Here is a 21,562-nt window from a genome sequence, read left to right as displayed (position 1 = left end):
GTTAGTTATCATTGTTTTAGTTCACAATGGAGCCCCTAGATCCACTCTGCATACCCCTGTTACCTCCTTTGTCCCACCCCCCACACATGCGGTGACCTCACCCATTACAACCAGCATGTCCAGAGATACAACCTCTCTCATCATCACCCAGTGCCTGGGCTTACCTCCGCTGTACCCGCACCCCACCATACCCCTGTCTGCGCATTATGCCCTGAATATATTCTACCATGCCCAGAAACCTGCTCCTCTTATCCTCTGCCCCCAACGCTCTAGGCGACCAGTTTTGATAGCCTTTAGCCGCACCCTCATACTACTCCTTCTCTGTTCCGCGGGTGATGTGGAGGTAAACCCAGGCCCTGCATGTCCCCAGGTACCCTCATTTGTTGACTTCTGTGATCGAAAAAGTCTTGGTTTTATGCATGTCAACATCAGAAGCCTCCTCCCTAAGTTTGTTTTACTCACTGCTTTAGCACACTCTGCTAACCCTGATGTCCTTGCCGTGTCTGAATCCTGGCTCAGGAAGGCCACCAAAATTCAGAGATTTCCATACCCAACTATAACATCTTCCGTCAAGATAGAACTGCCAAAGGGGGCGGAGTCGCAGTCTACTGCAGAGATAGCCTGCAAAGTAATGTCATACTTTCCAGGTCCATACCCAAACAGTTTGAACTACTAATTTTGAAAATTACTCTCTCCAGAAACAAGTCTCTCACTGTTGCCGCCTGCTACCGACCCCCGTCAGCTCCCAGCTGTGCCCTGGACACCATTTGTGAATTGATCGCCCCCATCTAGCTTCAGAGTTTGTTCTGTTAGGTGACCTAAACTGGGATATGCTTAACACCCCGGCAGTCCTACAATCTAAGCTAGATGCCCTCAATCTCACGCAAATCATCAAGGAACCCACCAGGTACAACCCTAACTCTGTAAACAAGGGCACCCTCATAGACGTCATCCTGACCAACTGGCCCTCCAAATATACCTCCGCTGTCTTCAACCAGGATCTCAGCGATCACTGCCTCATCGCCTGTATCCGCCACGGAGCCGCAGTCAAACGACCACCCCTCATCACTGTCAAACGCTCCCTAAAACACTTCTGTGAGCAGGCCTTTCTAATCGACCTGGCCCGTGTATCCTGGAAGGACATTGACCTCATCCCGTCAGTTGAGGATGCCTGGTCATTCTTTAAAAGTAACTTCCTCACCATTTTGGATAAGCATGCTCCGTTCAAAAATGCAGAACCAAGAACAGATACAGCCCTTGGTTCACTCCAGACCTGACTGCCCTCGACCAGCACAAAAACATCCTGTGGCGGACTGCAATAGCATCGAATAGCCCCGTGATATGCAACTGTTCAGGGAAGTCAGGAACCAATACACGCAGTCAGTCAGGAAAGCTAAGGCCAGCTTCTTCAGGCAAAAGTTTGCATCCTGTAGCTCCAACTCCAAAAAGTTCTGGGACACTGTGAAGTCCATGGAGAACAAGAGCACCTCCTCCCAGCTGCCCACTGCACTGAGGCTAGGAAACACGGTCTCCACCGATAAATCCATGATTATCGAAAACTTCAATAAGCACTTCTCAACGGCTGGCCATGCCTTCCGCCTGGCTACTCCAACCTCGGCCAACAGCTCCGCCCCCCCCGTAGTTCCTCACCCAAGCCTCTCCAGGTTCTCCTTTACCCAAATCCAGATAGCAGATGTTCTGAAAGAGCTGCAAAACCTGGACCCGTACAAATCAGCTGGGCTTGACAATCTGGACCCGCTATTTCTGAAACTATCTGCCGCCATTGTCGCAACCCCTATTACCAGCCTGTTCAACCTCTCTTTCATATCGTCTAAGATCCCCAAGGATTGGAAAGCTGCCGCAGTCATCCCCTCTTCAAAGGAGGAGACACCCTGGACCCAAACTGCTATAGACCTATATCCATCCTGCCCTGCCTATCTAAGGTCTTCGGAAGCCAAGTCAACAAACAGGTCACTGACCATCTCGAATCCCACCGTACCTTCTCCGCTGTGCAATCTGGTTTCCGAGCCGGTCACGGGTGCACCTCAGCCACACTCAAGGTACTAAATTATATCATAACCGCCATCGATAAAAGACAGTACTGTGCAGCCGTCTTCATCGACCTCGCCAAGGCTTTCGACTCTGTCAATCACCAAATTCTTATCGGCAGACTCAACAGCCTCGGTTTTTCGGATGACTGCCTTGCCTGGTTCACCAATTACTTTGCAGACAGAGTTCAGTGTGTCAAATCAGAGGGCATGCTGTCCGGTCCTCTGGCAGTCTCTATGGGGGTGCCACAGGGTTCAATTCTCGGGCCTACTCTTTTCTCTGTATATATCAATGATGTTGCTCTTGCTGCGGGCGATTCCCTGATCCACCTCTACGCAGACGACACCATTCTATATACTTTCGGCCCGTCATTGGACACTGTGCTATCGAACCTCCAAACGAGCTTCAATGCCATACAGCACTCCTTCCGTGGCCTCCAACTGCTCTTAAACGCGAGTAAAACCAAATGCATGCTTTTCAACCGATCGCTGCCTGCACCTGCATGCCCGACTAGCATCACCACCCTGGATGGTTCCAACCTTGAATATGTGGACATCTATAAGTACCTAGGTGTCTGGCTAGACTGCAAACTCTCCTTCCAGACTCACATCAAACATCTCCAATCAAAAATCAAATCCAGAGTCGGCTTTCTATTCCGCAACAAAGCCTCCTTCACTCACGCTGCCAAGCTTACCCTAGTAAAACTGACTATCCTACCGATCCTCGACTTCGGCGATGTCATCTACAAAATGGCTTCCAACACTCTACTCAGCAAACTGGATGCAGTCTATCACAGTGCCATCCGTTTTGTCACTAAAGCACCTTATACCACCCACCACTGCGACTTGTATGCTCTAGTCGGCTGGCCCTCACTACATATTCGTCGCCAGACCCACTGGCTCCAGGTCATTTACAAGTCCATGCTAGGTAAAGCTCCGCCTTATCTCAGTTCACTGGTCACGATGGCAACACCCATCCGTAGCACGCGCTCCAGCAGGTGTATCTCACTGATCATCCCTAAAGCCAACACCTCATTTGGCCGCCTTTCGTTCCAGTACTCTGCTGCCTGTGACTGGAACGAATTGCAAAATCGCTGAAGTTGGAGACTTTTATCTCCCTCACCAACTTCAAACATCAGCTATCCGAGCAGCTAACCGATCGCTGCAGCTGTACATAGTCTATAGGTAAATAGCTCACCCTTTTTCACCTACCTCATTCCCATACTGTTTTTATACTGTTTTTATTTATTTACTTTTCTGCTCTTTTGCACACCAATATCTCTACCTGTACATGCCCATCTGATCATTTATCACTCCAGTGTTAATCTGCAAAATTGTATTATTCGCCTACCTCCTCATGCCTTTTGCACACATTGTATATAGACTGCCCATTTTTTTCTACTGTGTTATTGACTTGCTAATTGTTTACTCCATGTGTAACTCTGTGTTGTCTGTTCACACTGCTATGCTTTATCTTGGCCAGGTCGCAGTTGCAAATGAGAACTTGTTCTCAACTAGCCTACCTGGTTAAATAAAGGTGAAAAAAAAAAAAAAAGTTTTGCAGTCCCGGATGTAAAGGGAGGACTATTCACACTTTCTTAATACTTTATAAATATTTGAACAGTGAACAGTTGAATTTACCACAAAAAGATGGACATGCTATTGGTAGATGTTCCAGCAGTACATGAAATGTACAGTGCTGCATGATATCAGATAACGTCCATGTCTATCTCAATGGTGTATTGTGTAAGTAGTTAAGGGTAAAATGCAAGAATATGCAATTGTGAATAACACTTTATAATTTCAGTAATAAACCATCTGTAAGTCATTTACAGCTTGCTCACCATGTCTTAATCATTACTCCACCTTTATTTAAATGTTAATAAACTAGGTATTCTCAACTGTATAAACACTACTATATCCATTAACGATTCAACACAACAGCACAGGAGACCGCAGAAGACACTTGAACCTCATCATACTGGTTATGAACACAATAACTACTCTCACTACAACTACTCTAACTACATCTCTGCTGCCAGGTCAGTGGTCACACATAAGCAGCTCTCTCAGATGCTGTTGAGTCAGAATGAATATAGAGATTGGTAACACTTTGCAATAACACTTTGTAATAAAAGATTCATAATGGATAATTAAATAGTTTATTCATCATTCATGTATCATTATTCCCACATTTTTTTAGTAAGCTGGTTATTCACACATTTATTAACAACTTTATAGTCTGTATAATGATACATAAGATCTTTCATAACATGTTTAATGAATTAACTTATAAACCATTTACTAATCATTAGTCAAGTAGTTTAGGACTATTCATACTTTCTAATAGTTTATAAATGTTTTGAACAGTGACCAGTTTAATTTATCACAAAAATATGGACATTCCAATACTACCTGATGCTCCTTAAGATCCCAAAATTGTCACGCCTTGGTCATAGTGTTTTGTGTTTTCGTTATATATTTGGTCAGGCCAGGGTGTGACATGGGTTTAAATGTTGTGTTTCGTATTGGGGGTTTTGTAGGTATTGGGATTGTGGCTGAGTAGGGGTGTAAGCATAGGTTGGCTGCCTGAGGCGGTTCTCAATCAGAGTCAGGTGATTCTCGTTGTCTCTGATTGGGAACCGTATTTAGGTAGCCAGGGTTTCACTTTGTATTTTGTGGGTGATTGTTCCTGTCTCTGCGTAGTTTCACCAGATAGGCTGTAATAGGTTTTCGTTCCGTTTGTTGTTTTTGTATATGTATATGTTATTTCATGTATCGCAATATCTTCATTAAAGACATGAGTAACCACTATGCTGCATTTCGGTCCGACTCTCTTTCCACAAATGAAGAACAACGTTACAAGATGTCCTAAACGACTTGTCAAAACTATAGTTTGTTAATACGACATTTCTGGAGTGGTTGAAAACCGAGTTGTAATGACTCCAACCTAAATGTATGTAAACTTCCAACTTCAACTGTATATTAAACACAGTGTTGTAACCCAAAAAAGAGCGAGGTGTAAACATCTAGTAAATACACGGGTCGAGACCAGTAATAGCAATACACAAGACAAGACCCGTAATAACAAGTGCACACTAACAAGGTAACATGCAAGCCGATACAACAGAGCACTGGTCCTCACAAGACCAAAAGAAATGGAACAACAATTGACAAGGACAATGTGGAACAGAGGGCACATATTTACACCTACTTATCAAGGGAATGGGAACCAGGTGTGTGTAATGAGACAAGACAGTCCGGGGTTGGTGGTAATGATCCATTTCAGTGAAGCCTAGAAAGCTGGTGATGTAGATCTCAGGAACTGGTGAACGGAATGAGCAGCAGTACCGGTAGAGAGCCAGACCCGGTCGCCAGGCGAGAAAACAGGCGCCTCACTGTGATGGCGTTCGGCCTGTTCCTTGTGCCGACACACGGCCCGCTGGAGATGAGTGTATGCAGCGTTCCAGATCTCCTCAGCATGTCAAAACCACTCGTCCACTGCAGGGGCCTCGGTCTGCCTTGGAGGCCAAGTTGCCAGGGCCGGCTGATACCCCAACAGGCACTGGAAGGGATTGAGGTTAGTGGACAAGTGACGAAGGGAATTTTGCACATACTCAGCTCAAGGTAGAAAATCTGAACCACTTCCCCAGCCGGTCCTGAGTAACACTTCAGGAACATGCACACTTCCTGATTGACCCTCTCCACCTGCCCATTTGCTTGAGGACGGTACCCGGAGGTGAGACTGACTGGGACCCCCAGGCGTTCCCATGAACGCCTTCCGTATGTGTTAGGTGAACTGAGGGCCATGGTCTGACACAATGCCTTCTGGGATCCAGTAGTGCCGATAGTGAGTAAAAGAGCCTCCACGGTTTGCATGGCCGGCCGGAGCCAAGGCAGTGGAAGGAGGCGACAAGCTTTGGAAAACCGGTCCACAATGATGAGAACGGTGGTGTTCCGCTGGGAGGGGGAAGGTCAGTGACAAAGTCCACCAAGAGGTGAGACCAGTTTCATTTTGGAACCGGCAGGGCAAGGCACTTTCCATAAGGGAGGTGTCTGGGTGTCTTACACTACACACAGATGGAGCCCGAAGAGACATAAACCCTGACGTCTCTATCCAAGGTGGGCCACCAGTACTTGTCAGTTACGCAGGTGATGGTATGACCTATCCCAGGATGACACAACAACACAGGCACCGTGTGTGCCCAGGTAAGGAGTCGGTCCCGCACACCCGTGGACACGTTGTCGGACTCCACCCGGCAATGTGCAGGTGCTGTTTCCATGCGCAGGACCTGCCGTAATGTTGACGTCCATGTCCCACACCACTGGCATGATTATACGGGATGGAGATATGATGGGGTTTCCTCTCCCTGCCTCTCCTCTGCGTCATAGAGGCGAGACAGGGCATCCGCCTTCATGTTCTTCATGTTCTTCGAGCCTGGCCTATATGAAAGCGTGAATTGGAACCTGGCGAAGAATAGAGCCCACCTGGCCTGTCTCGGGTTTAGCCTCTTCACTGCCCTGATGTACTACAGGTTGCGGTGGTCCGTCCAGGTTGCGGTTGTCCGAAAGGACCGAAAGGACCTCAGAGCCTTCAAAATAATTTCAAAAAACGATTGAGGGAGCTATGTAATCTAACTCAACATTTAACTACTACAAATTAATTTTAATTACAAACATATTGTAACGGTAAATGAGTGAATAGTTGTGGAGTCAGGCGCAGAGAGCAAGGGTACGGGAAAAACACGCTTTAATGTCCAGAAAATCACACAAACAAAAACAGGCGAACAACACATGTGAAGAAAGAACACAACAGCGAAAATACCCGAAAAGTACAAAAACACAACCACTCTAACACATACAGATGAACAAGCCCGCACAAACAGAAGTGGGCTGAACTAACTTAAATAACCCTACTCTAACAACCAAACAAGAAACAGGTGAAACCAATTAGACAAAACCAAACGAACACAGAACAATGGATAGGTGGCAACTAGTAGACTGGCGACGACGCCAGCCGAACCAGAAGGGTAGTCACCTTCGGTAATATTTGTGAAAGTACCCCCCGACGCGCAGTCCCCGCAGCGCGCTGACGCCAGCCTCGGGGACGACCTAGGGGTTGAGGCGCCGGCCGATCCGGATGGAGGCGATGAAATTCTCTCAACATAGATGGATCCAGATTATCCCCCACCGGGACCCAGCACCTCTCCTCCGGATAGTACCCCTCCCAGTCAACGAGGTACTGCAAGCCCCTCACCCGGCATCTCGAGTCCAGAATAGCTCGTATCGTGTACGCCGGGGACCCCTCGATGTCTAGAGGGGCGGAGGGACCTCCGGTACTTCACCTACTTGCATGGGACCAACTACCACCGGCCTGAGAAGAGACACATAAAACGAGGGGTTAATACGATAATACGAAGGAAGTAATAATCGAAAACAAACCTTGTTTATTCTTCTCAGGACATGAATTGGCCCTACACACTGTGGACCCAGCTTCCGGCAGGGCAAGCGGAGGGGCAAGTTTCGGGTCGAGAGCCAGACCCTGTCTCCTGGTGCAAACACGGGAGCCTCACTGCGGTGACGGTCAGCGCTCTTCTTCTGCCGTCCACTTGCTTGGCGTAATGATTCCCGGACGGCCCTCCAGGTCTCCTTAGAGCGCTGCACCCACTCCTCCACCGCAGGAGCCTCAATATGGCACTGATGCCATGGTGCCACGACCGGCTGGTACCCCAACACACACTCAAATGGTGACATGTTGGTAGAGGAGTGGTTTAGTGAGTTCTGAGCCATTTCTGCCCAGGGGAAGTATCTCGCCCACTCCCCTGGCCGGTCCTGGCAATACGACCGCAGAAACCTACCCACCTCCTGGTTCACTCTTTCCACCTGCCCATTACTCTCCGGGTGATACCCTGAGGTCAGGCTGACCGAGACCCCCAGACGTTCCATAAATGCCCTCCACACACGGGAGCTAAACTGGGGATCCCGATCAGAAACTATATCCTCGGGCACCCCGTAATGCCGGAAGACATGGGTGAAAAGGGCTTCCGCAGTCTGCAGGGCCGTAGGGAGACCGGGCAATGGAATGAGACGGCAGGACTTAGAGAAGCGATCCACAACGGGGCAATGGAATAAGACGGCAGGACTTAGAGAAGCGATCCACAACGACCAGGATAGTAGTGTTCCCTGAGAGGGGGAAGGTCAGTAAGAAAATCCATCGATAGATGGGTCCACGGCTGTTGTGGAACGGGGAGGGGTTGTAATTTCCCTCGTGGCAGGTGCCTAGGGGCCTTACTCTGGGCGCACACCGAACAGGAGGAGACATAGAATCGTACATCCCTTACCAAGGTGGGCCACCAGTACTTCCTCCTAATACTTTGCACATGGCCTAGAAATACCTGGGTGACCCGACGAGGGTAGACTATGAGCCCATCGAACCAATTGATCACGAACAGCGAGCGGCACGTACCTACGACCCTCCGGACATTGTGGAGCGCAGGTTCCTCCCTTAGCGCCCGCTCAATGTCCGCGTCCACCTCTCATACTACTGGTGCCACCAGCTTAGCCGCCGGAATGATGGGAGTAGGATCGATGGACCGGTCCTCACTGTCATAGAGTCGGGACAGCGCGTCGGCCTTAGTGTTGAGGGAACCTGGTCGGTACGAGATAGTAAAACGAAATCTGGTGAAATACATGGCCCACCTTGCCTGACGAGGATTCAGTCTCCTAGCTGATCGGATATACTCCAGGTTACGGTGGTCAGTCCAGATAAGGAAAGGATGCTTAGCCCCCTCAAGCCAGTGTCTCCACACCTTCAGGGCTTTAACCATAGCCAACAACTCCTTGTCCCCCACATCATAATTCCGCTCCGCTGGCCCGAGCTTCTTAAAAAAAAAAAAGCACAGGGGCGGAGCTTTGGTGGCACACCCGAGCGCTGTGAGCACCGCTCCAGCCCAGCTTCGGATGCGTCCACCTCTACTATGAACGCCAATGAAGGTTCCGGATACGCCAACACCGCCTCAGTGAACAGCTCCTTCAACCTACGGAAAGCTCTGTCCGCCTCTGCTGACCACTGCAAACGCACCGGCCCCCCTTCAGCAGTGATGTGATAGGAGCTGCTACTTGACCAAAACCCGGATAAACCTCCAGTAGTAATTGGCAAACCCTAAGAAACGCTGCACTTCCTTTACCGTGGTTGGAGTCGGCCAATTACGCACGGCCTTGACGCGGTCACCCTCCATTACCACCCCGAGCTGGAAATGCGATAACCCAGGAAGGAAACGGCTTGTTTGGAAAACTCACATTTCTCCGCCTTCACATACAGGTCATGCTCCAGCAGTCGTTCAAGAACATTGCGCGCCAAAGACACATGTGTTGTGCGTGTAGCGGAGTAGATCAAAATATCGTCAATGTACACTATCACACCCTGTCTGTGCAGATCTCTGAGAATCTCATCCACAAAAGATTGAAAGATAGGAATTTTCTTTAACCCGTATGGCACGACGAGGTACTGATAATGGCCAGATGTAGTGCTAAATTCAGTTTTCCACTCATCTCCCCCGGAATACGCACCAGATTATACTCACTCCTGATGTCTAGTTTCGTGAAGAACTGCGCTCCGTGAAATGACTCCACTGCCATAGCAATGAGAGGTAGTGGGTAACTAAAACCCACCGTGATGTAATTTAGACCTTGATAATCAATACACGGACGCAAACCACCATCCTTTTTCTTCACAAAAAAGAAACTCGAGGATACGGGTGACATGGAGGGCCGAATATATCCCTGTCCCAGAGCCTCGGTGATATATGTTTCCAGAGCCAACGTCTCCTCTTGGGATAAAGGATACACATGACTCCTGGGAAGTGCAGCGTTTACCTGGAGGTTTATCACACAATCCCCCTGTCGATGGTGTGGTAATTGGGTCGCTTTCTTTTTACTGAAAGCGATAGCCAAATCGGCATACTCAGCGGGAATGCGCACGGTGGAAACCTGGTCTGGACTCTCCACCGTTGTCGCACCGATGGAAACCCCTACACACCTGCCTGAACACTCATCAGACCACCCCTGGAGAGTTCCCTGTTTCCACAAAATAGTCGGATTGTGAATAGCCAGCCAGGGAATCCGCAGCACCACCGGAAACGCAGGTGAATCGATACGGAAAAGACTAATTCGCTCCTTATGATTCCCCTGCGTAATCATCTCCAAAGGAATTGTGGCTTCCCTGACCAGTCCTGACCCTAATGGTCGACTATCTAAAGAGTGCACGGGAAAAGGGAGGTCTACTTTTACTAACGGAATCCTCAACCTCTGAGCGAGTCCGCGGTCTATAAAGTTCCCAGCTGCGCCTGAATCTACTAGCGCCTTATGCTGGAGAGAGGGAAAAATTTGACGAAACAAATTAATACAAACATGCGACCAACAGGAAACTCTGGGAGTGTGGTGCTTACTCACCTGGGGTGACCGAGGAGTGTTCTGCCTGCCCTCTCGACTCCTAGATGAACTCCTCCAGCACAGACCGGAAGTGTGCCCTCTCCGGCCACAACTGGTACAGGAGGAGCCTCCTCCTCCGATCTCCCTAGACGCGGTCCCTCCAACCTCCATCGGGATAGGAGCGGGAGGGTCAGGAGGTGGAACGAACAGGACCCCTTCAGAATGTCCGCGAGCAGCTAGAAGATGGTCTAACCGGATCGACAGGTCTATCAATTCATCCAGGCTAAGCGTAGTATCCCGACAGGCCAGCTCCCTGCGGACGTCCTCTCTCAGGCTACACCGGTACTGGTCTATCAGGGCCCTGTCATTCCACCCTGCTCCAGCGGCCAAGGTCCGGAAATCCAGCGCGAAGTCCTGCGTGCTCCTCATCCCCTGCCTTAGATGGAACAACCTCTACCTGGTGAACTCCAGGTAGTTGCCCTTCGCTGAGTCGGGCCCGTTCCAAACAGCATTGGCCCACTCCAGGGCTCTACCCGTAAGGCAGGTGATGAGGACATTCACGCTATCCTCGTCCGAGGGAGCCGGACGAATGGTGGCCAGGGAGAGGTTTAATTGAAGCAGGAATCACTGGCACCCCGCCGCTGCTCCATCGTACTCCCTCGGTGGCGTAATGCGCAGCGCTGGAACCGGATCCCGCTGGGTGAGATGGTTGAGTTGCTGGTGGGAGGGTAGGTGGGGTAGAAGGGAGACCACTCCTCTCCCAATGATCCATCCTCTCCAACTTTTGACCCATCGCTGATTCGAGGCGTTGGAGGATGGACGTGTGGTAAAGGACTCTTTCCCCATCGTGGGAAGAGCGGTGGTCGCTGCTCCTGCTGACTCCATAATGTGGTGCGGGCTTCTGTAACAGTAAATGAGTGAATAGGTGTACAAGTACAAGTACAGAACTGAAATTATTTCGTGGGGCCCCTGAGTTGGCACATCCTGATTCCATGGGGCATGATCCAGGGTCAATATAGACATATCTAACATGCCAAAAGACTCTGGTGTGACCCCTGACCTGGCAGCAGTGAAGTAGTGAGAGCACTGGTAGTGAGAGTACACCTACATTTTGTACTATTCTAAGTTTGTTCTTTACTTACCATGTATCTGCAGGCTGTACTCCTTGGTGGCATTGCTAGAGGCTGTCTTAACTTCTTTAGAGCACGTTCGAGAGTTTGCAGCAATGTGTCAAATAGATTAGAGCCTAGGGTGGCCGTGTGGCGCTGCATCTGACCTTGGGTTGTGGCTAATGGTGGGGAGTTGCCTGGGGTTAGCAATGATGCCCTTAACTTGTTATGGCTGCAATCCCGATATCGGGATAAGTGTCATCACCAACCGCATAGCGCTACATTCAATAAATATTACTACAAATATTTATATTCATGAAGTCACAAGTGCAATATAACAAAACACAGCTTAGCCTTTTGTTAATCCACCTGTTTTGTAAGATTTTGAAATTATGCTTTTCAGCGAAAGCAATCCAAGCGTTTGTGTAAGTTTATCGATAGCATAACAAAACATTATGTACACTTAGCATCAGGAAGCTTGGTCACGAAAATGAGAAAAGCAATCAAATTAATTGTTTACCTTTGATGATCTTCAGATGTTTTCACTCACGAGACTCCCAGTTTCACAACAAATGATCCGTTTGTTCCATAAAGATTATTTTTATATCCAAAATACCCCGTTTGTTTGTTGCGTTATGTTCAGAAATCCACAGGAAAAAGCGGTCACAACAACGCAGACAAAAATTCCAAATAGTTTCCATAATGTACACAGAATTATGTCAAACGTTTTTAAAATCAATCCTCAAGTTGTTTTTAAAATATTTAATCGATAAAATATCAACCGCAAATGTCTTTCACAGTAGGAGAGGGAAAAGCAAAACTCATGTGACCACTTGACGCAATGTTATCATTCTGGCTCATTTTTCAAAATAAAAGCCTGAAACTATGTCTGAAGACTGTTGACACCTTGAGGAAGCGATAGGAAAATGAATCTGGTTCATATCCCTTTTAATCCAGCAAAGGGAGGCTATGGAACATGGAGATTTCAAAATAGAAGCCACTTCCGGTTTTCATTTTCCTCAGGGTTTCGCCTGCAATATCAGTTCTGTTATACTCACCGACAATATTTTGACAGTTTTGGAAACTTTAGAGTGTTTTCGATCCAATACTACTAATAATATGCATATATTAGCAACTGACACTGAGGAGCTGGCCGTTTACAATGGGAACCTTTTCATCCAAACTACTCAATACTGCCCCTGCAGCCATAAAAAGTTAAAGGAAAATTACACTCAAAAACTATCCTTATTTATTTTGTTTACTAGTCCAATGTAGACGCAATCCCACAATGATTTGTATGTCTGATGTCAACTTTTCAAGATATTGGACTTTCAAGAATCAAAGTGTCACTGGCCACATCATCATATAGTAGGATGATGCCTTTTGTATCATATTTTGCATTATCATGATGATGATGTGCCCGTCAACACTTTGATTCTTGGTTTTGAGTGACATTTCCCTTTAAAGCTGGAATCCATAGCGGTGAATCTGCCATGTCAGTTTGCGATATTACACGTACGATTGTCACACCCTGATCTGTTTCACCTGTCGTTGTGCTTGTCTCCACCCCACTCCAGGTGTCGCCCATCTTCCCATTATCTCCTGTGTATTCATACCTGGGTTCTCTGTTTGTCTGTTGACAGTTTGTCTTGTCTTGTCAGGTCTTACCAGAATTCTACTCCGCCTTCCTGTTTCTCTAGTTCTGTTTCCTGGATTTTCCTGAACTTTCTTGACACTTTCCTGACACTACATATCCAAAGTATGTGGACAGCTGCTCGAGGAACATCTCATTCCAAAATCACGGGCATTAATATGGAATTGGTCCGCCCTTTTCCTCTATAATAGCCCCCACTCTTCTGGGAAGGCTTTCCACTAGATGTTGGATAAATGCTGTTGGGACTTCCATTCAGATTCCATTCTGCCACAAGACCAATAGTGAAGTTGGTCATTGATGTTGGGCGATTAGGCTTGGCTCACAGTCCTCATTCCATTTCATCCCCAAGGTGTGCGACGGGGTCGAGGTCAGGGCTCTGTGCAGGCCAGTCATGTTCTTCAACACAGATCTCGACAAACCTATTTCTGAATGGACCTCACTTTTTTTCACGGAAGCATTTTTGTGCTGGAACAGGAAAGGGCCTTCCACCAAAATGCTTTCACAAGTCTAGAATGTCATTGTCTGTTGTATAGTTAAGATTTCCCTTCAATGGAACTGAGTGGTCTCGCTCAACCCATGAAAAACAGCCCCAAACCAATATTGCTCCTCCACCAAACTTTACCGTTCACACTATGCATTGGGGCAGGTAGCGTTCTCCTGGCATCCGCCAAATCTGATTTGTCACTCCAGAGAAGGCATTTTTCACTGCTCCATAGTCCAACGGAGGCGTGCTTTACACCACTCGAGCCGACACTAGGCATTGCGCATGGTGATTTTAGGCCTGTGTGCGGCTAATATTTAGTAATGCTTTGATGCACCTGTACTGACCTCGCCTTCTGGATGATAATGGGGGAACAGGCAGTGGCTCGGGTGGTTGTTGTCCTTGATGATCTTTATGGCCTTCCTGTGACATCGGGTGGTGTAGGTGTCCTGAAGGGCAGTTATTTTGGCCCCGGTGATGCGTTGTGCAGGCCTCACTACCCTCTGGAGAGCCTTACGGTTGTGGGCGGAGCAGTTGCCGTACCAGGCGGTGATACAGCCCGCCAGCATGCTCTCGATTGTGCATCTATAGAAGTTTGTGAGTGCTTTTGGTGACAAGCCAAATTTCTTCAGCCTCCTGAGGTTGAAAAGGCGCTGCTGCACCTTCTTGACCACGCTGTCTGTGTGGGTGGACCAATTCAGTTTGTCTGTGATGTGTACGCCGAGTAACTTAAAACTTACTACCCTCTCCACTACTGTCCCGTCAATGTGGATAGGGGTGCTCCCTCTGCTGTTTCCTGAAGTCCACGATCATCTCCTTTGTTTTGTTGACGTTGAGTGTGAGGTTATTTTCCTGACACCACACTCCGAGGGCCCTCACCTCCTCCCTGTAGGCTGTCTCGTCGTTGTTGGTAATCCAGCCTACCAATGTGGTGTCGTCTGCAGACTTGATGATTTAGTTGGACGCGTGCATGGCTACGCAGTCGTGGGTGAACAGGGAATACAGGAGAGGGGTCAAAATGCTACCTAGTGTTGACGATCAGTGGGGTGGAGATGTTGTTACCTACCCTCACCACCTGGGAGCGGCCCGTCAGGAAGTCCAGGACCCAGTTGCACCGGGCGGGGTTGAGACCAAGGGTCTCGAGTTTGGAGGGTACTATGGTGTTAAATGCTGAGCTGTAGTCGATGAACAGCATTCTTACATATGTATTCTTCTTGTCAAGATGGTTTAGGGCAGTGTGCAGTGTGGCAAGCAGGGTGTCAGGTAGGGTTGAGGTGATATGGTTCTTGACTAGTCTCTCAAAGCGCTTCATGATGACGGAAGTGAGTGCTACGGGCGGTAGTCGTTTAGCTCAGTTACCTTAGCTTTCTTGGGAACAGGAACAATTGTGGCCCTCTTGAAGCATGTGGGAACAGCAGACTGGGATAAGGATTGATTGAATATGTCCGTAAACACACCAGCCAACTGGTCTGCGCATGCTCTGAGGATGCGGCTGGGGATGCCGTCTTGGCCTGCAGCCTTGCGAGAGATAACACATTTAAAAGTTTTACTCATGTCGGATGCAGTGAAGGAGAGGCCGCAGGTTTTGTTAGCTGGCCATGTCAGTGGCACTGTATTGTCCTCAACGCGAGCAAAGAAGTTGTTTAGTTTGTCTGGGAGCAAGACATCCTGGTCCGCGACGGGGCTCGTTTTCTTTTTGTTATCCGTGATTGACTGTAGACCCTGCCACATACCTCTTGTGTCTGAGCCGTTGAATTGCAAATCTACATTGTCTCTATACTGAGGCTTAGCTTGTTTGATTGCCTTGGGAGTGAAGAGCTACACTGTTTGTATTCGGTCATGTTTCCGGTCACCTTACCCTGGTTAAAAGCAGTGGTTTTCACTTTCAGTTATGCGCACATGCTGCCATCAATCCACGGTTTCTGGTTTGGGAATGTTTCAACAGTTGCTGTGTGTACGACATCGCCGATGCACTTGCTAATAAACTCACTCACCGAATCAGCATATTCGTCAATGTTGTTGTTTGACGCAACGCGGAATATATCCCAATCCACGTGAATGAAGCAATCTTGAAGCGTGGAATCAGATTGGTTGGACCAGCATTGAACAGACCTGAGCGCGGGAGCTTCCTGTTTTAGTCTCTATCTATAGGCAGAGAGCAACAAAATGGAGTCGTGGTCAGCTATTCCGAAAGGAGGGCGAGGGAGGGCCTTATAATCGTCGCGGAAGTTAGAATAACAATGATCCAGGGTTTTACCAGCCCTGGTTGCACAATCAATATGCTGATAGAATTTAGGGAGTCTTGTTTTCAGATTAGCCTTGTTAAAAACCCCTAGCTACAATGAATGCAGCCTCAGGATATGTGGTTTCCAGTTTACATTGAGTCAAATAAAGTTTGTTCAGGGACATCGATGTGTCTGCTTGGGGAGGAATATATGCGGCTGTGATTATAATCTAAGAGATGTCTCTTGGTAGATAATGCGGTAGACATTTGATTGTGAGGAATTCTAAGTCAGGTGAACAGAAGGACTTGAGTTCCTTTATGCATTCCTTTCTGTTGTTATGATCAGAACACGTCTCGTTAATCATAAGGCATACCCCCCCCCCTTCTTAACAGAAAGATGCTTGTTTCTGTCGGCGCAATGTGTGAAGAAACCAGCTGGCTGTACCGACTACGATAGCGTGTCTCGAGTGAGCCACCATAATACAATAGAGACAGTAGATCTAGCTGGTCTGTCATAATATAATAGAGACAGTAGATCTAGTTGATTCTATTGCACTGTTGGAGCTTGGAACACAAGTCATTTGCTTCAGCCGCAACATCCGCTGAATATTTGTATGTGACCAATAAAATATGATTTTGATTTGATTTGGTAGTGTATTAAAGGTAATAACCCTTTAAATGTAATGTTCAGTTAATTTATGTATTTAGATATTGGTTCCCTTCCCCTGTAAGCAGTCTGAACTGCTCTTAGTCTATGCCACTCTGACATTGCTCATCCATATATTCTTAATTCCAGTCCTTTACTTAGATTTGTGTGTATTATATATCTGTTAAATTGTTAGATATTGCTTCACTGTCGGAACTAGGTGCATAAAACTCTTACTACATCTGCAATAACATTGGCTAAACAAAAGCTTTTGACAAGTTTTTATTTTATTTCTACTGAGTGACTGCAATCAGTCACTGCCAAGAAACAAGAATGCTATCATTTTCAGACAAACACATTACTTCCTTCAGCACTCTACTACAGGTGTGACTGTTTTAGAATAAAATGTTCAATATATTTCCTTTATCATCCTCTGTGTTGTTTGCTTATTGTTTAACCATTGATATGTTCCAGGTCAATTTGAGAACTTAAGGAGCATCAGGTACTGCTGGAATATCTACCAATAGCATGTCCATCTTTATGTGATAAATTACACTGGTCACTGCTCAAAACATTTAGAGAGAATAGTCTTCACTTTAGATTAGGGAAAAACTACTTTACTGAGTATTAAATGGTTAAAATACATTTTCACATCTTTGGAATGATCTTATGAATCATTATGTACTATAAAAGTTGTTTATAATTATGTGAATTACTAGTTTATTTAAATATCAGATTAATGACATAAATTATGAATAAACAATTTACTGATCCATTATAAATTATTTATTCTGAAACGAACTCTTTATATTCATTCAGAGTAAACAGCATCTGAGAGAGCTGCTCTGGTGTGACCCCTGACCTGGCAGCAGAGATGTAGTGAAAGTAGTGGTATTGTTCATACTGTCACGGCTCCTCCTCTGCAGTGCAGGGGCGGTTCCTCCTGCAGGCAGAGGAGGGTCGTTAGTGATTGGAGTCTGGCAAAAACCAAAAGAGATCGGACCCCTCCCCCAGTAACAGGCCCAGATCCAGAGCCACATCTATGGGCTCTAGGACTAACTATTGACTGGGGAGTACAGGAAGAAACTGCCACAACGGAAAGTGACCAGCAGGGGGAGCCAAACGAACAGGCTCTGAAAGAACTGGAAATAAAACAAGAACCAACCTATGTGAAACCTGAGGAGGAGTGGTATGAACAGCTCTACCAAACCAACGCCCCAACAGAAGAAGACTTATGGGCATCAGTACTGTGGGACTTAACATTGGACTGAGTCCTACATAATCCTGAGTATACTGCAAGAGAAGCACAATGAGGTAAAATGAATTGAACTCACAAGCGCCCCCGCCCCCAAACTGGGTCTCTAAGAGAGTATAAAAGGAGAGATCAGTACCTAAGGTACGATCCTCATACCATTATGATTTGAACATCATAGAGAATCATCTGGTAAGGTAAATGACTTTTTACTATACTCTGTTTGTATTGACTATTTTTGACATCAAGGCACGAGCACAGTTTTGAGTTTTGACTGGTAATCTTAAGAATTGTGTTGTGCACTGGAAGCTCACACCACTTATAAGAGTAAGATGACAAGGTTGTGTAAGAGAGAACTTCACCCCTCAACAGAGCGAGGCCTAGAGAACTCTTGGGAGCACCGGTTCCATCTTTGGTGTGCGAGGGACAATTGCAGTTTGGCAAGATTGAAAAAGCCCAGGAAGCCGTAAGCCTCGTAGTAGCCAAGGGTCAACAAAAAAGTCCATATCTAAGCAGCAGGCAGTGAAAAGTGTAACCTATGAAATTTGGAATAAATAAGAGATTAAAATATTGTAGAGAGCAGAGGCTGCTGATATTACTCTTATAAAGACCAGTTTCGTGAAGGACCAAGGTTGAAGGTAAATATATGGTTATTTGCTTTGATTAAGAGTTTGTAGAAAGTGTTTAAGGTCAATATATTTGCAATATTTTCTGGCATAGTATAGCACATTAATTAAGGATTGATTGAGCATTATTGTTGTATTGAGAAACTGTAGAACCATTGAATTGTAATAATGTGTATAAGACAAAAAACAGAGTTAAAGCTTGAAACTTTGACAACTAGGCCAGATTAACGATCTGGAGAGAAAACGCCTTTGACTCTCTCACTGAACAGAAAGTGACGCTGGTTGTAGGTTAAAGTGATTGCACTAAAGAATATTTCATTGTGTGGACAATACTATATTTTTAGGAGAGTCAAAACATATACCAATACTAGTTTCCAAGTGACTACTAGCTGACGAGCATAATAACTAACAGAAGATTAGTTATTAGGTACTGATATATACGAGAAAAAGACTCAAGGTAAGGGTGTATAGGAAGAATCTATAAACTTAGAATACTAAGAAGAGTACATTTATCCAAGGCCCCATACTAGACCGGGAGATAAAGGGATTGACAACGTGAACGAAGGATCAAACCCAACTCAGGCGAAGGGCCATTATGAATAAATAGAAGGGTTGGTAGGGCCGCACGGCTAGGCCCTTGTTACACCGAAGTGACTAAAATCCTAAAGTACTCTGCCCAGCCAGAGGACGGGATAGAGGCTTTTGCTACAGGCGAAGTCAGCACTGTGACAAGTCACCTGGGCTCAGGGTATTTAAACTGCTTTACTAATCACTCTCTCTCTCTCTCTCTCTCTCTGCTCCTCCAGGTGTGATCCTGTTTTGTTTGTTACGTTGTAGTTTTGCTTAGTTTTCACTCAGTCATTCGCACACACAGATTCACCCATCCCTGCACTTTACATACACCTTACATTATGATACTTTCACACCTCATTCCTTTTCTTTGTTTAAATGTAATAGTTTTGTTTACAATAAAGAACCTTTTTGATTGGCCTATACCTGTTCGTGTCCCCTCATGTTTGCCACAGGCTATGAGCCGGCCTGTGACAATACCCAGTATGTTGAGGTTGAAGTGTCTGCTGTGGTCTCCTCTGTTGTGTTGAATCACTAATGTATATACTGTAGTAGTTATTTATACATGTCAGAATACCTAGCTGAATAACATTTTGCAAATGTGGCCTTAATATTAAATGGTGAGCAAACTAAATTCCTTGTTCATTTGAACTTTACTGCACTTGATGAAGACGTTGTGTCCCAATTGAGCCACTAGAGGGAGGTGTTAAACAACAAATAGAAAGACTCATGACGTCCTCAGAATGTTGTATAAGAACACTTACGTACTATTTATCATTAACATGGAACAACCACAGCCTTATGTATTTGGAGTACACAATCCACAATGACTACAATGTCTTTTTATAAATCAAGCTTATACATTCTTATAACTTTTCCAAGTCATTCCATTCCAGTCCAGACAATCATTCTGTATCAACACCACTTGTATCTATGACGACAACACTGAGATGTTATGTCAGTGTATTGTAACATGAAATAATTACGACAATTGTAGAACAAAACTATATCAAACCCATGTTTGCCGAACTAGGGAATCATATTATAGGAACTATAAACGTGTTATCTTCAAAGTTAAAATAAGTTTAGCTGTCACTTTGAACCATGGATAAAAAAAAGCATAAATTATTGGATTAATTAAGGAATTAAAAAGTGCCAGGTAACTAGTGAAATATGATATTAAATGATCACCTGTAACAGCAAAAACTAAGTAAATAAATAGAGATGGAATCCAAGAAAGGAGATATGTGAAAACAACAATAGATAGAGTTTTTGCTGCTTTTCTCTCAGACTTATTTGCCTGTACAGTTTTAACACCAGACTCACTGTTGGTCTCTTTTGAAAATACCTTTCTGGCCTGTGATGTGGCCACCACAAAGATGTTCATATAAAGTGTTATAATAATAGAGCACGGGACAACCATTATAAAAACAATGGAAATTATATTAACCCATGTTATTCCTTCAACAACAACACATTCTGTTAAACACCTACTGGGTGTCTGCACATTTACAAAGTTTTGTATAATAACAGCATCGTATATGATACAACAAGACCAGGTAATGGATATACAACAGATAGTTCCTGTTATTGTTATTTTAGAGTGGTACAATAAGGGATCACACACAGCAACATAGCGGTCAATAGATATCAAGACCAAATTACCCAGAGATAAAGAAGTACATAAATAAGTAATGAAGAATTGAAACGCACAGAAATATTCCCCAAAACCCCAGCACGGTTCCAATATTGCTACAGTCGTTACTGGTATCACAATCAGTCCAACCAGGAGATCTGACGCAGCCAGAGAGAGAATGAGCAGGTTGGTTGGAGTGTGGAGCTGCTTGAAGTGAGAGATGGAGATGATCACCAGTAGGTTCAAAAATACTGTAACTGCTGAAATCAATGAGAAGAAGATGTACAGTGTTATGTGGATAGATGTCGATAGCAAAGCCTTTCTGCAAGAAGAGTTTCCGTCTTGAAAACAGTATTGAACATCTTCATGTTTCTCCATTTGTAATAAAAAGTAAAAATACTGAGGTCCTGCTCCTGCTTGGTCCTGTGTGAGACCCTGTCAGGTCCGCCTTCTGACAAACTCTGAACTCTGCCTCTCTATTTATCCCTGAGCTACTGACAGAAACTCCCCTCACCAGCGTCTCTACACACACACACACACACACACACACACACACACACACACACACACACACACACACACACACACACACACGAACACATGAACAAACGGTTGGATAAACAAATAATTCATGAAAGCATGATGTAATGTGATACGGGATTGGATGTTGCTGTGCCCAGCTGGCCTGTCATTCAGCCTGACTGATAGTTAGAGATGAGAGAAAATATACATTTATTAAATACATTTTAAGTAAAAAAATAACAGTAACAAATAATTAGAGCAGTAAAATAACAATATCGAGGCACAGAGTCATTGTGGAGGCTATACACAGGGAGTACAGGTACTGAGTCAATGTGGAGGCTATATACAGGGGATAACGGTACAG

At 45.7% G+C, this 21,562-nt stretch overlaps 1 protein-coding gene across 1 annotated transcript; it reads right to left on the bottom strand.

Moving 5' to 3' along the window:
- Positions 1 to 19,784: 19,784 nt before the first annotated feature.
- Positions 19,785 to 21,113, bottom strand: LOC127924032 (trace amine-associated receptor 6-like). The gene has a single exon (XM_052508369.1). The coding sequence runs from the start codon at positions 21,052 to 21,054 to the stop codon at positions 20,092 to 20,094; it is 963 nt and encodes a 320-aa protein (XP_052364329.1). The 5' UTR covers positions 21,055 to 21,113; the 3' UTR covers positions 19,785 to 20,091.
- Positions 21,114 to 21,562: the final 449 nt, after the last annotated feature.

This window comes from Oncorhynchus keta, unplaced genomic scaffold (assembly GCF_023373465.1).
Source record: "Oncorhynchus keta strain PuntledgeMale-10-30-2019 unplaced genomic scaffold, Oket_V2 Un_contig_3546_pilon_pilon, whole genome shotgun sequence".
NCBI lineage: Eukaryota > Metazoa > Chordata > Actinopteri > Salmoniformes > Salmonidae > Oncorhynchus > Oncorhynchus keta.
This window is presented reverse-complemented; position numbering and strand designations above follow the sequence as displayed.